Raw genomic sequence first — 12769 nt, forward strand, 5'->3', positions numbered from 1 at the left:
TGGCGCGCGCGGTCGCCGGCGGCGGGGGCGGCTCTTTCGACGGCCCGGCGCCGCGACGGCAGATGGTGAGGCTGGGCGCTGCTGCTGCCCGTTGTGGCTACCGTCGGGCGTGCTTGCAGCGGCGGCGGCCGGTGGCAGGAAGACATTGCGGTGGCGGCCAGGTGGGCCTCTTCTTAGTTTGGGCCGATGAGAGCCAGATCTAGTCCGGATGGGTCTGTTGTGGCTGGTGGCGGCTTCGCGTCCCTGCGGTGGCCGGCAACGTCGCTCTCCGAACGGCAGCGATGGGCTTGGTGGGCTACAGCAGCGACTGGTCGGCCTCGGCTCCTTCGTTGTTGCTTGCAGTTTGGTGGCTGGCTGGTATTTGGGTGGTGGAAGGTGCATCAACATCGTGCGGAAGCTTTCTCTGGTCGCAAGCCAGAGCCGGCGACGGTGACGCCTGTGGGCGTCGTTTCCTTCTTGAAGACGTTGCTGTGATGTGGTGTTTCTTCGCTTATCCTGTGGGTCGTGCTCCGAGGGAAACCTAAGGTTCAGTCGTGGACCGGAAGATGACGACGCCCCGCGCCGTTCCCCTCCTTGGAGGCATTGTCTTTGGAGCCGACGCTGGCTGGAGGGAGTTGTGGTTGCTGGTTGTGCCGTGTGGGTGTCCGTTAGCGGCTTTTGTGGCAGCGACGACGGTGTTGAGTAGAAGTTGGGCTGCGGCGATGGTTTTGTTAGTCGGTCTTCCGACGTGTCCGTTGGCTTTCCAAGTTTGGTTTTGCTTCGTTGTTGGGGAGTCGGAGTCGCCAGCTCAGAGGAGTGATGTGTGATGACGTTGACTTGGTGCGAGGTGGTCCGATCTCTGGGATTCTTGTTCGGCGCAAGCCTTGCATATTGCTCCTCAGAAGCTCAGCATCAGAATCGGCGTCTTTTGTTCGCTAGCGAGGGTGGCCAGTTGTTTGGCATGGGCCGATGTGAGCTTGCGACCTGCTGAGAGGTCTCCGTTCTTGGACGTTGGTGGAGGAAGTCGGAGTCACCAGCTCAGGTGGAGTGTTTGTGTGATGACGATGCCTTCTGCGTGCAACCTCGACGGCGATCTTCTTTGGACAGCGTGCGTGGAGTGAGTGTGGGTGGCCAGATCGGTCAGTGTGATCCTTAGTGCGGTCGTGTTCCACGACGGTGCTATGGACATTTGTTACGGTTTTTGCCCGCTTTTCCGTTAATTAACTGGGCAATTCTATTCTTAATCAATGGATGGATTGAGTCCTCGGACTCCGGTTCAAAAAAAAAAGTGAGCTCTTGGAGCAACCATGGAAGATATTTCCACCGCGTTGACAGGACACTTGTCCCTGCAGCTCAGCTGTAGTTATGTCCACTCTCCGCAAGATAGACAGTAAAATATCATCCTTTAGTATGCTGAGCCCATCTTCATCCTCTACTATCTAGAGAAGGGCGAAAAAGATCATCAATTTACGCAGTGAGGAATTAGTAAATTAAAAACTTGCAATGTTGAATGGAACAAAAATATAGTTATATGGTTCTTTTTTGAGAAAACGCAAAGCTTGCGCCTCGATGCATTGATAGAAAGAATGTATTTACAAGCCCAAGAATAGGCCAACACAACTAATCACTCAAAACAAGAACACGACCAACGACCGCTAGACTACCATTACAAGCAACGCCACCAAACAACCCTAGGCCTAAATGGCAAAACACAAAAGTACAGGATAGCGAAGAAGGCGCCGCGGCCCGCCGGCCTCGCAGAACTCGAAGACAAGCCCGTGAGGCGTCTCGTCAAGTACAGAAGCCTTAGGCCACCTATCGCCGCGCTCGTCCCGACCATTGCGTCACCATATTTCACTGCTCCCCTATTGGTCGTAACAAAGGCCCAGCTTCGTCCGTCGAAACCTGTCGAGTGCACCCATGTGACCAAGATGCCGCAGCACGGGATCCTCCGCTAACCACTATCCTTGCCGTCCAAAATGACGCACTTACACGATGCCAGTGTGCCCAAGACCTACTCGCTAGAGCCAAGGCAGATGCCACAGGAACATACTCCAACCAAGGGTTATCCTCCAAGAACAACGCCTCCAACAAGGGAGCGACGTCAACAACGTCGCCGTCGTCCGATCTGGCAAGCCAAATCTGGGTTTTCACCCGAAGGATTGGACCACAGTCCACAGGGCATGGAGGTTAGCTGGGGCTCCTCGACGACGCCACCAACGACGCCCGAGAGCGTCGCCATCTTCGGCACCGATAGAGATCAGGCAAGGCTTTCGCCCGGAGCGCCACGAGCAAAACAAATGTAACCACGGCAACCCGCAAAGGAACAGCAGCCAAGTCTAAGCAACGCCGACAACCGCACTAGTGCAAGAACCTTGGATGACCCACCGTCCCGCCTTCAGAGGCCACCACACGCCGCACAACTTGGTGCACGCACCGGCCAAGGTGTTGGTATTGTGGCCCAAACGGCCTGTGCACAGATTAACCCATGCCCGCGGCGAAGACGCCTAGATCTGCAGTTAGAAGACAGTGCACACGACGACACCCCAAGCTAGAGCCAAACCACGAGGTACCGCCAGATGGGCGCAAAGGTGCGCGTCACACAACTTGCCACGCAGCGTCGGCGACCACATCAGGCCACAAACCAACACCCGCCTCCCTCCGGGCACCGGCCAACCACGTGTGGCCAGCCAAGCTGGTCAACACGCACAAGCACGCCTCCTGGGCCATCTCCCGAACAGCCCGCAACCTCCAAACACACCCTCCCAAGCGCGGCCTGCCGCCCAGCAATCAGCAGCAACATACCAGCATCCACATCGCAACGACGGCAGCGGTATAACAGTGCCGCCGACCCGTCGGAGAGAGCGTCACGTTGGGCGCGCTGTCCAACCGACAACGCAGCACCAGCAGGGGCGGCACTCCAGGACTGAATCGCCGGCCGCAGCAGAAGAAGGCCCCACCGGCGCACCACCAGCAGCAGCACCGCGCGCCTGGGCCGTGGGCCGGAATCGACAACAGCGCGCCTGCCCTCGCCGCAATGGGTCGCCGCTCGACGACGCGAGGCACCGCCGCACGCCCGGCCCTTGTCGCCGGAACCTGCCGCCGCACGTGACCCGCCGCATCGGGCCACCGCGAGCCGGATCTCCGCCGCGCGCCTGGCCCTTGTCGCCGGAACTGCCGCCGCATGCCGCGCGAGAGAGAGAGGGGTGGGAAGAGGACGACCGGATGGGAGGGCAGCGGCTGGAAGGCCCGGCGGCAGGGAGAGAGAGGCGGAGAAAGTGAGGTTGGAGGTGGCGGCGGGGTATCGCCCCGTGGGTCGAGCGACTCGCGGGGCGCTAGGGTTTTACCCATCAGTTATATGGTTCTCAAAAAATAGTTACAGCATATGAAGCGACTACAGTTGTACCTATCTAGCTAGAACACTACACTGCATTATGTGTTCTTCACAAACTTTGCTTGTTTCTGCTATGTATTAACCATACACTTTGTTTCAGAGCACACTACGATCCAAAAACAAATATTCCATGTGTTCCCTCTCAAACCTCAGGTGTATATTAAAAAAAAAAACAGAACATGAACAGGGAGTCAGGGAGTCACATATGAAGAGGAAAAGACTCACATCGACGTGTCCATTATTTAGGTCCACGAATAATCCAACCAGCCTCGATCACCACCGAAGCGATGAATTGATTATTGCAGAAACAACCAAACCACAATCACGACGGGCGAAGAATTCCAGGAAAAACCAAGGCTCTATCACCACCGGAGGGATTGAAGTTCAGGCTTGGAACCCACCGGAAGCAAAGCAGAGGAGTGTAGAGGACATATGTATAGATGTTTAAAATGGGCCGGGCCAGGCCGTGCTTTATCTGTGACCCGTTTAGCGAAGGTTGACAAGATTGAGAGCCGACTCAGGCGAGCCCGCCTTCCTGTTCTCCGGGAGCCCGGAGCCGGGGAAGAAGTAGCGGAGGAGCATCGCAAGGTCGAGAATCCTTGCTCGGAGAAGATGCAACGGAGTTACGGAGACCACTGGCAAGCAATGAAGCAAAATTACTACGTACAAGGATGAAGCTGGCTTTGGCAGTTTTACGTGACATCCAAATCTGAAATAACTCAAAAATCTGATACAGTTTGTACCGACGAGACTTCAGAAGCAGCCTACTTTGTCAACTAATTCACTGAAACTGTTGCAAATGGAGAAAGCACTTATGCTCATATGCATATGCCCATCTCAGGTTTTAGTGGAATACAAGCTGAATGATACACACACCAGGCATTCCATCAGGGAAAACTGAAGCCAAAGTGCCATCTACAAAAATGTGCTACGGCTACAAAAGCACTCTCTCAATCTTCGTCGCTTAGGACCGAGATGGGTTCCCTATCCACCCTGTGCTTCCTGCTCTTGAGCTTCGGCAACGCCACCATCCAGGACGGAACCTCGCAGCCTGAAGATACCACGACGTTAGCGATGTTGCGCAGGAACGGCTTGTCCTCCTCCGTGAAGAATGTGATGGCCTCTCCAGATCTGCCTGCTCTCCCAGACCGCCCTGTATATTAACAAGACAGGAGATTTAGATTCTTATGCAGAAAGTGTGCACAGGCAGGGGAGATGCCTGGAGTCAGTGAAATGTGGACATCTTCCTTACCTATTCTGTGAATATAGGCAGAAGCCGATTCCGGAAAATCGTAGTTGATTACACAGTTGACACCTTTGAAATCCATGCCCCGCGCAAGGACCTCTGTTGCTATTAGCACCCAGCTCTTTCCAGCTCGCAAGTTGTCAACAGCATCTTGACGCTACAGTAAGAAAATATGAGTGAGCCTGCTGTCCACAATATTACACCAATGAAAACCAAAATAGCACGGATATTCACTGAGAATTAGTAATAATACGTACTCCAATATATTATCCAAAAGTAATACCTGCTCTTCAGTAAGATCTCCATGGATTACATCAACTCTAATGTCATCAAACGCCAGTTCCTTGTAGAGCTCTTTTGCTCTCTCTTTGCTTTGAACAAAGATTAGTACTGGAGGATTCAGGGACTACAATTGAAGAAGGTCGATCAACAACACGTTATAAATTTCAAAGCACACAGAAACTCCTTTTAATAACAGATGTGTAGTTCAAAGTCTTCAAATAATCTGCAAGAAGTTAGTTTAAGGCTACAGACAGACAAATAGGCTTAGTTTTGCTATTTGTATATCTGCATGCCTGAGTTGGGAATTGATGCATTAGACTGGTTAGCTGGTTAGCCATGATCAGCAGAAACCAGTTCAAAAACAATGCAAGACATGTTATATGGAAAACAGGAGAAACTGCCAGTGAAGGACAATGATTTACCTCTGCAAAGCTTTGGCGAAGAGCCATCAACTTCCCCCTCTCAGTTCCAGCAAAAATCAACTTTTGCTTAATCAGTGAGGAGGCTGAATTTCTGCAAGTTGAACAATTCATTATAAAAATAACACCAGCAAAACAGGTGTGCTTGTTCACAAGAAGATGAGATACTCACTTTCTTCCCACAATGACCCTTACAGCATCATGCATTATTGTACGTGCAAGAGCCTCAATTGTTTCAGGCAATGTGGCACTGAACAAAGATCGAATTATTGAAGGGCTCGAGCATGCTTTGACAATTGAATCAATCACTTCGACAAATCCAAGCTCAAAAAGCTTATCGGATTCATCCAAGACAAGGTACTCCACCCTGCATGAGGCAGTTATGTGTTATTGTGGAATTATGGTGTATATTGCAGAAAGAAAATGTTTAAGCAAAATGGAATTCACTGCAAAACACATGGAACACAGATGACTAAGATGACATGAAACAGACCATAAGGTAGTTGAGTTAATCTTATGTTTCAACACTTGCACAAATTGAGTAGGAATGAATGAAACAGAGGCTCTACAGTTTTTATTGATAAATTAAAACAGTTAACAGGCGTTGTTTTTCTGAAAAACAAGTGAAGACAATTTGTAGTCCAGTATAATTTGTCGTTTTATAATTTAAGTAAAAACTGCACAACCATGCAACATTTGGTTTTAGGATAAAAATGTTAATAATTGGAACCCATGTTGACAATTATGTTGAGACATAAAAAAATATCAGAATATATGAACAGTGGCTATTAAAACATTAATTATATGGAACCAATGTGCCGAAGAACTAAAGGGAACCTTTCATAGCATGATCACAGACCTACTTAAGTCAAGGTCTCTTTTCTTTACAGCATGGTCCAAACGTAGTGGGGTGGATACAACAATGTCGCAGTGCATATCCTTGAAATTTCCATCCTGTGATAGATCTTTTGTCATTAGTTTGACAGAGAACTTCCTTCCCTTTGCCAACTTCTTGCACTCTCTCGTAGTTTGTGCTGCCAATTCCCTCGTTGGGCAAAGAATAACTGCTTTAACACCTCCTTTAGACCCTGGCTATTAGAACACACACATCCTAAATCACGTCCAACCAATCTAAAGAGCATAACACAATACCATGAAGATAAATACCTTGATTTTCATAAGCATCGGGAGCAAGAAAGCCAGTGTCTTGCCAGAGCCTGTAGGTGCACAAGCAAAGCATTCCCTACCCTGAAGCAATCAATGCAAGATAATTACCATAAACAGCTATGTGTTTCCGTGCCAAGAGGACTATAATGCAAAACAGGGTAAAAGTCACTCACTGAAAGAAGAATGGAAATGGCCTGCCTTTGGATAGGTGTAGGTTCTTGATACCCAAGTTTTGACAAATTCCCAACCAGATATGAATCACAACCATACCTAGTACACAAAGAAAAAGGTTTAGCTTAACAACCTTAAACGATTACATAATGACCTTATGTTGACATAGTGCAGCATGTACACCTACAAGTAAGATCTGGACTCTATAATGACTAAGAATGCTAACCTTGAAACCAGTTCTTCAAAGCTCTCAAGTGGTGCTGGAACATTCAGTCCCGAAATGTGGATGTCAAATCTCTTCCGGAGAATGGCAGCTCTCTGGAAATCAACCCGGAAGATTAAAACCAAGAATACAGAGTTATAGTTGCAAATATAAGTATATAACAATTCAGAAGTCAAACTCAACCACTATTTTCGAATCCAATCAAGGTGGCGATGGAGTAATTGTTAAAAATTACTTTGCTCGTCAGATATTTAAAGATATACAAGTTTCTTTTGCAAAATACAGAATCATGATCACGAAGTAAGCTCAACCTAATGTGCCAACACGCTTACGAAACTACAAAAAAAAGATTAAAACAGTGCACTAAAGAACACCATTACCTCGATTTCTCTCTCGGCTTCCTTCCGCCGCCTCAAAAATTCCTCGTCCACGTCCTTCCCCACCTCCACCTCCTCGGAATCCTCAGCAGCATCCTTCGCCTCCACTCCCTTGAACACACTGAACCCCTCCACGACCTCTGCGGAACAAACCCCGGTGGAATCAAACCATCAGCCACTACAAGAATCAGCCTACTGAAGCAAAACAGCAAGGGAGTGAAATCTTGCCGGACGCGGAGGCGGCACCATCGGCGCGCTTCTTCTTCTTGCTCTTAGCGTTGGTCTTGCTCTTTCGCTTCCGCTTCTTCTCCGGGGCCGGCGGCGTGGCCTCGAGAGCGGGGACAGGCGGCACGCCTTTCCGGAAGCGGGCGAAGTCTCCCGAGAAGCGCTTGCGGTCGAAGTGGGTGCCGGCGAAGAGCGCCGACGAGAGCTTCCCCTTCTCCATGGTTGGTTGGATTCGCCGCCGCCGAGAACGTCTTCCTCCGCTTCCTTTTTCCTCTAAAACCCTAGGACGGTCCCACCTGCATCGACGGGGCTAGTATCTGAGTTGACCATGGCCCACATGTAAGCCAATAGCTCGCGAGACCTGACAGGCTGACACGTGAGGGCCCACCACCTGACAAGACGCGGGTACACCACCGTCCGGACCCGAACCGTTTGTTTCTCCCCCATTCTTCCTCCTCGGGCAAACGCTCGGCTAGGGTTACCCTCCGGCCACGCCGTCTCCCCGGCGCCCTCCCCGGAGTTCTCTCCCCCCGCCCGTTGTCTCCCTCCCTCGGCCATCGCTGAGAACTCCGGGCCTCCAGTCGCCGGGTCGGCCTTTGCAGTCGAGCGCCTGCCTCCGGCCTCTAGTCACCGCCGTCCTCGAGCTCCTCCAGTCGAGCACACCGGCGACAAGGACCCAGCCTCCAGCCGTTCCTTAGCGTGATGATGGTCCCGTGGGGCGGAGTCGGGTGCTGCCTCAGCGCCGCGGCGTTGTACCTCCTCGGGAGGAGCAGCGGGAGGTGCGATTTTGTTTTGTCAGTTGCTTTCTGTCTGGGGATTTTGAGTGGGGGCGGATTTATGTGGTGCTGATCGGTGGTGCTTCTTCGTCTTCAGGGATGCGGAGGTGCTGCGATCGGTGACGAGGACTGGCAGCCTGAAGGATTTGGGTGGGTGAGCTAGGTTTGGTTAGTTGCTAATGCTGTATGGTAGGTTATCTGCTTTTAGGGAGATGTTTGGCTTAGAGTAATGTTTTCAATGATTAGGTTTGTGCTATTTGCTAGTAAACTGGTAACTGTTTGGCCACTCACTCCGACATGCTTAGTTAGTTAGCTTTGCGGTGATGTCTGTCGGTCTTTCTGTACCAAGTTAGCTTCACTCACCATTTTAGAAGCGGAGTCTGATACTAACCAACTACGGCAGGAACCCATGCAATATCTCGTGCTCACGTTCAGGTTGATCACACGTGCCGTCATTTGGTTGTGATCTGTAACAATTTTGCTGGGGTTTGGATATTGAGGAAAACATGATACTCCCTCCGACCCATATTACTTGTCAAAATGTAACATGTATCTAGACTCTTTTTAAACATAGATACATTCATATTTGGGCAAATTTGAGACAAGTAATATGGGTCGGAGGGAGTAGTTTATTGGAAGGTGGGCTCCAAGTGTTGTTGAGAGGGGTACGGGTACATTGCAAGAAAATAAACGGCTTGGTTCCTGTATGCCATGGCATGTCTGGATGCCGCTATTGATACCTTAGATGGCTAATATGCTTGTAGAGTCAAGAGTTGGAACTTTTATGTTGGCATGCTTTACATTTGTACTTCTTGTAGAAATCATCATTTGATATGCTTGGTTAAATACATGACTTCTCTGTCTTCAACAGCTGCTATCTTGGACACTGCAAGTAAAGTCCTGCCACTTGTAGTGGCAGTTTCTGGGCGGGTCAGTTCAGATACACCACTTATCTGTCAACAAAGTGGTATGAGAGGTGTAATAGTCGAGGAAATGGTAGCTACTGATTACATTGTTATCTTTTTAGTTTTAGATGGGTTTGTTGTTAGTAATTCTAGCATTGCGCTTAACGTTTTATTCTTTGTAGGCAGAGCAACACTTCCTGAAGCACAATGATGCTGGATCCTGGATTCAAGATTCAGCCGTGATGCTTTCTGTTAGCAAAGAGGTTCCATGGTACCTGGTAAATTGTGCTGTAGTCTCCCCCCTCCCCCCTCTTCATTTTTCGTTCTCTGTCATCAATACACACAATACACTTTTGCTTTAGTGTCACTATTGTTTTATTTTATGTCAAAACTTTGAGTTATCTATAAGCCTGTTTGTGCAGAGATTGGGTTATATGCAGTTTGTGTCTGGATTCTGGATTACCCTTCTTATGATTGTGCTTGTGGACTTAGCTTTTTATGTGGATATACTCACTTCTCATGGTCCATCTGCACTACCTCCAGTTCTCCACCATCCCCTCCTTGTGGACCAGATTTATGCCAAACAAGAGCATTTGCACCCTTAGCTGCTAAGGTAGAGTGAGAGAATGTAAGGATGATCGATACTAAGCGTTGTTGGCATGTTTGCAAAGTCCATTAGAAATGGTGCGAAGCTAAGCTGGTTTAAAACTAAACTGTAAAATAGGTGTCAGTGAGCACCTATATGTGGTGGGACATGCTAGGGTTATAGCAAGTGTCAGTATTGTTTTGGTCTTTTGGAGAGAGATTCCCCAGCACCCACTCTACACGCTAAGCCCTTAGCTTAGGCATTGTTCATTCAATAAAAACAATAAGCCTATGCATATCCTAGCAAGAAAATAGGCTTATGCATAAGGTAGGGTTCTAAACATAACTGGAGTATAAAACAAGGGAAATTGTAGTTCTAGTTTTACTATTTATTTTTTCAGCATGATAATTAATGTCTTGTCGTTTTGCCACACTTTGCAAGTAAAATACTTCTCTAACGTCTAATTCATCGATAGGATGATGGTACTGGGCGAGTCTATGTTGTTGGTGCTCGTGCTGCTGCTGGGTTAGTTTTAACTATCGCCAGCGAGGTGTTTGAGGAGTCAGGGCGAACACTTGTACGTGGAACTCTAGATTATTTGCAAGGACTAAAGGTTTGTCTGGTTCCATTTTCACCAATCCCAATGCTTATTAGATTGCTATTCATAATTTAGCAATCATCTTTGTAGATGCTGGGAGTAAAGCGAACTGAAAGGGTTCTTCCAACTGGAACTTCATTGACTGTTGTTGGTGAGGTAGTATTCGTAGCTTTAATTGGGTTGCAAGGCATTTTTTATTTTGTTGGCGTGGCTAATATCTTCCGTCTCTTCTGTTCTGGATTCGTATGATGTGTGACCAGGCCATCAAAGATGATGTTGGAACTATTCGAATTCAGCGACCACACAAAGGACCATTTTATGCATCTCCAAAAAGCATCGATCAACTTATCTTGAATCTCGGGAAATGGGCCAAGTATGGATATGCTGTTAAAACATTATCTTCTTGTGGAGGCGTTTTGATGCTAATGGTGTCTTTTTATTACAGGTTATACCAGCTTGCTTCTATGGGCTTTGCAGCTTTTGGTGTTTTTCTTCTTGCCAAGCGTGCACTGCAACATTTTCTACAAAAAAAGCGTCAGCATGAATTAAACAAGAGGCATGCACTACCACCAGTTTGTTTTATTTAGAACAAAGTGGACAGGTTCTTAGGAAGTTTTTTGTTCTTTCTGTGCTCATTTGTTCAAGAGGTTCATTCATCTTTGTTAGACATAGTTAGAATGGTGTCCCTTCTCTGTCCTGACTCCTGAGTCACTGAGTAGTATTTTAATTTCCCTATGCTTTTCAATTGCAAAAATTACATGAGCCACCCGCAGTTAATATTTTTTAAAAGGTCACATAAAATTCAAAGAAATGTACTAAAGACATTGTATGCAAAATGTTTTAACTTATTGGAGTATTTATGTGTTTGTTGAACACCACATGAGCTAACAATCATGCAGTGGACTGGATGCTAAGATATTGTAGCGAGCGCAGACTATTTTGTTTATCTGGGGTTAAAACATTGATACCATGTATTCATTTTATCGATACAGGGTTCGTGCTGCTGCAGCTCAAAGGCAGGCTAGGGAAGCTGAAGGTGATTCTCTTATAGATTTATTAGGTTGTATTGTCAGTGCCAGTTCATGTCTTGTGATATCCTTTATTATTATGTGAAGGGGCCGATGGTACATCGAACGGAGATCCTAACAGTAAAAAAGATCAATTGGTCTTGGAAATATGTGTCATATGCCTTGAACAGGAGTATAATGCAGTTTTTGTGCCGTAAGTACCTTATTCAATACTTCATATTTGATTTTATTCCATAATTTTATATGTCACGGGCGAAGTTGTTGTTTTGTGCATTTTCATTTTGCATAGTCCTACATTGACTTAGTAAACATTTTTTATTATTTATTGTTTCATTTCGAGGAATTCATCTTTTCTGTTTGACACTTTTTAGCTTTCCTACCACTGGAATATTTCTAAATGTTTAAAAACTTAGTAAACATTATTCTAAGTTATGCATTGCAATTTTTGTTGGAATCTGATCAAATGTTTTGAACTGTGGATTAGTTAGCCCTGACCTCGTCATTAATAGCTCTGCTTAGTATGAAGATGATTTTCTGTCTTTTGAATTGTCTCCGCTAAGGCTTGTCGTTAAACATCTTTCCCAGCTGCTAATTCTGTTCTCGTTATATTTTCACCCTAAAAATCCATAAACAAGTCAGTAAATCAAACATTATGCAGGTGTGGCCACATGTGTTGCTGTATGAACTGCTCTTCTCATGTAACAAACTGCCCACTCTGCCGGAGAAGAATCGACCAAGCTGTCAGAACATTCCGTCACTGATAGATGCAAAATCTGTCGCTTCATAACACCATGTTGAACCGCATCTTCCGAAACCACCACTGGATTGGTCAAAGTGCGGGTCGCCTTGACTGTCAGCCTGTCAATATCTCAAGTGCGACACTGAGCTGAAGCTTGTTCAGGCAGTTTTTGCTTCACTGACAGAACACCAAGTCACCAAGGAATGGAACCTCCATGGTTTACAATCATGTGCAGAATGTTCTTGTGTAAAAGCGCCATATTGTTTCACGTCGTGTACTTTACAATCGTGTGTACAGTTGACACTGCCTGTTGACACGGGTGTTAATTGCTGGCGGTGCTCCCATGGATTATACCCAAAGTATTGCCAATTAGTTTCACACTCTAAAGGATACTTTTATCTTGTGTATGTGACGCCAGTTTGACGGCTCTTGTGTGCTCACTTATTTTGTGTGATCGTAATAATTTAACATGTCAGTATTTCCGTAAGCTTGCCGATCCACTGTTGTGTTCGCTAATTCTTGCCAAAGTTATGACTACGAATTTCTTTTTACCACGCTATACAAAGGCAAAGCAAGGCTATAAACTAAACTACAGTAGTAGACAAGATTTTTTGACATTCTCTTCTTCCATTCGAGATTATTTACCTTAAATTA

The 12769-nt window shown here is 47.1% G+C and overlaps 2 protein-coding genes across 4 annotated transcripts; one reads left to right on the forward strand and one right to left on the reverse strand.

Moving 5' to 3' along the window:
* Positions 1-4055: 4055 nt before the first annotated feature.
* Positions 4056-8069, reverse strand: LOC100835502 (DEAD-box ATP-dependent RNA helicase 57). Of its 2 annotated transcripts, XM_003562504.4 has the most exons (12): positions 7875-8069; positions 7487-7779; positions 7262-7398; positions 6885-6976; positions 6661-6757; positions 6488-6568; positions 6180-6412; positions 5493-5687; positions 5324-5414; positions 4903-5025; positions 4626-4776; positions 4056-4526 (listed from the first exon to the last, which is right to left on the reverse strand). In XM_003562504.4, the coding sequence occupies exons 1-12, from the start codon at positions 8039-8041 to the stop codon at positions 4324-4326; spliced, it is 1863 nt and encodes a 620-aa protein (XP_003562552.3). In that variant the 5' UTR covers positions 8042-8069; the 3' UTR covers positions 4056-4323. The 2 variants fall into 2 exon arrangements, with proteins under 2 accessions (XP_003562552.3, XP_024311835.1); XM_024456067.1 differs by lacking the exon at positions 7875-8069 and having other exon boundaries at positions 7487-7805.
* Positions 8070-8121: 52 nt separating this feature from the next.
* LOC100835811 (E3 ubiquitin-protein ligase SP1) lies at positions 8122-12602 on the forward strand. 2 transcript variants are annotated; one of them, XM_003562505.4, is made up of 11 exons: positions 8122-8262; positions 8357-8409; positions 9131-9255; positions 9347-9442; positions 10226-10363; positions 10439-10504; positions 10609-10721; positions 10794-10904; positions 11341-11384; positions 11464-11569; positions 12035-12602. In XM_003562505.4, exons 1-11 carry the CDS (start codon positions 8186-8188, stop codon positions 12135-12137), a joined length of 1032 nt encoding a protein of 343 aa, XP_003562553.1. In that variant the 5' UTR covers positions 8122-8185; the 3' UTR covers positions 12138-12602. The 2 variants fall into 2 exon arrangements, with proteins under 2 accessions (XP_003562553.1, XP_024311844.1); XM_024456076.1 differs by lacking the exons at positions 8122-8262; positions 8357-8409 and adding an exon at positions 8424-8448.
* The last annotated feature ends 167 nt before the right edge of the window (positions 12603-12769 follow it).

The sequence above is a fragment of the Brachypodium distachyon genome, chromosome 1, assembly GCF_000005505.3.
Source record: "Brachypodium distachyon strain Bd21 chromosome 1, Brachypodium_distachyon_v3.0, whole genome shotgun sequence".
Classification (NCBI taxonomy): Eukaryota; Viridiplantae; Streptophyta; class Magnoliopsida; order Poales; family Poaceae; genus Brachypodium; species Brachypodium distachyon.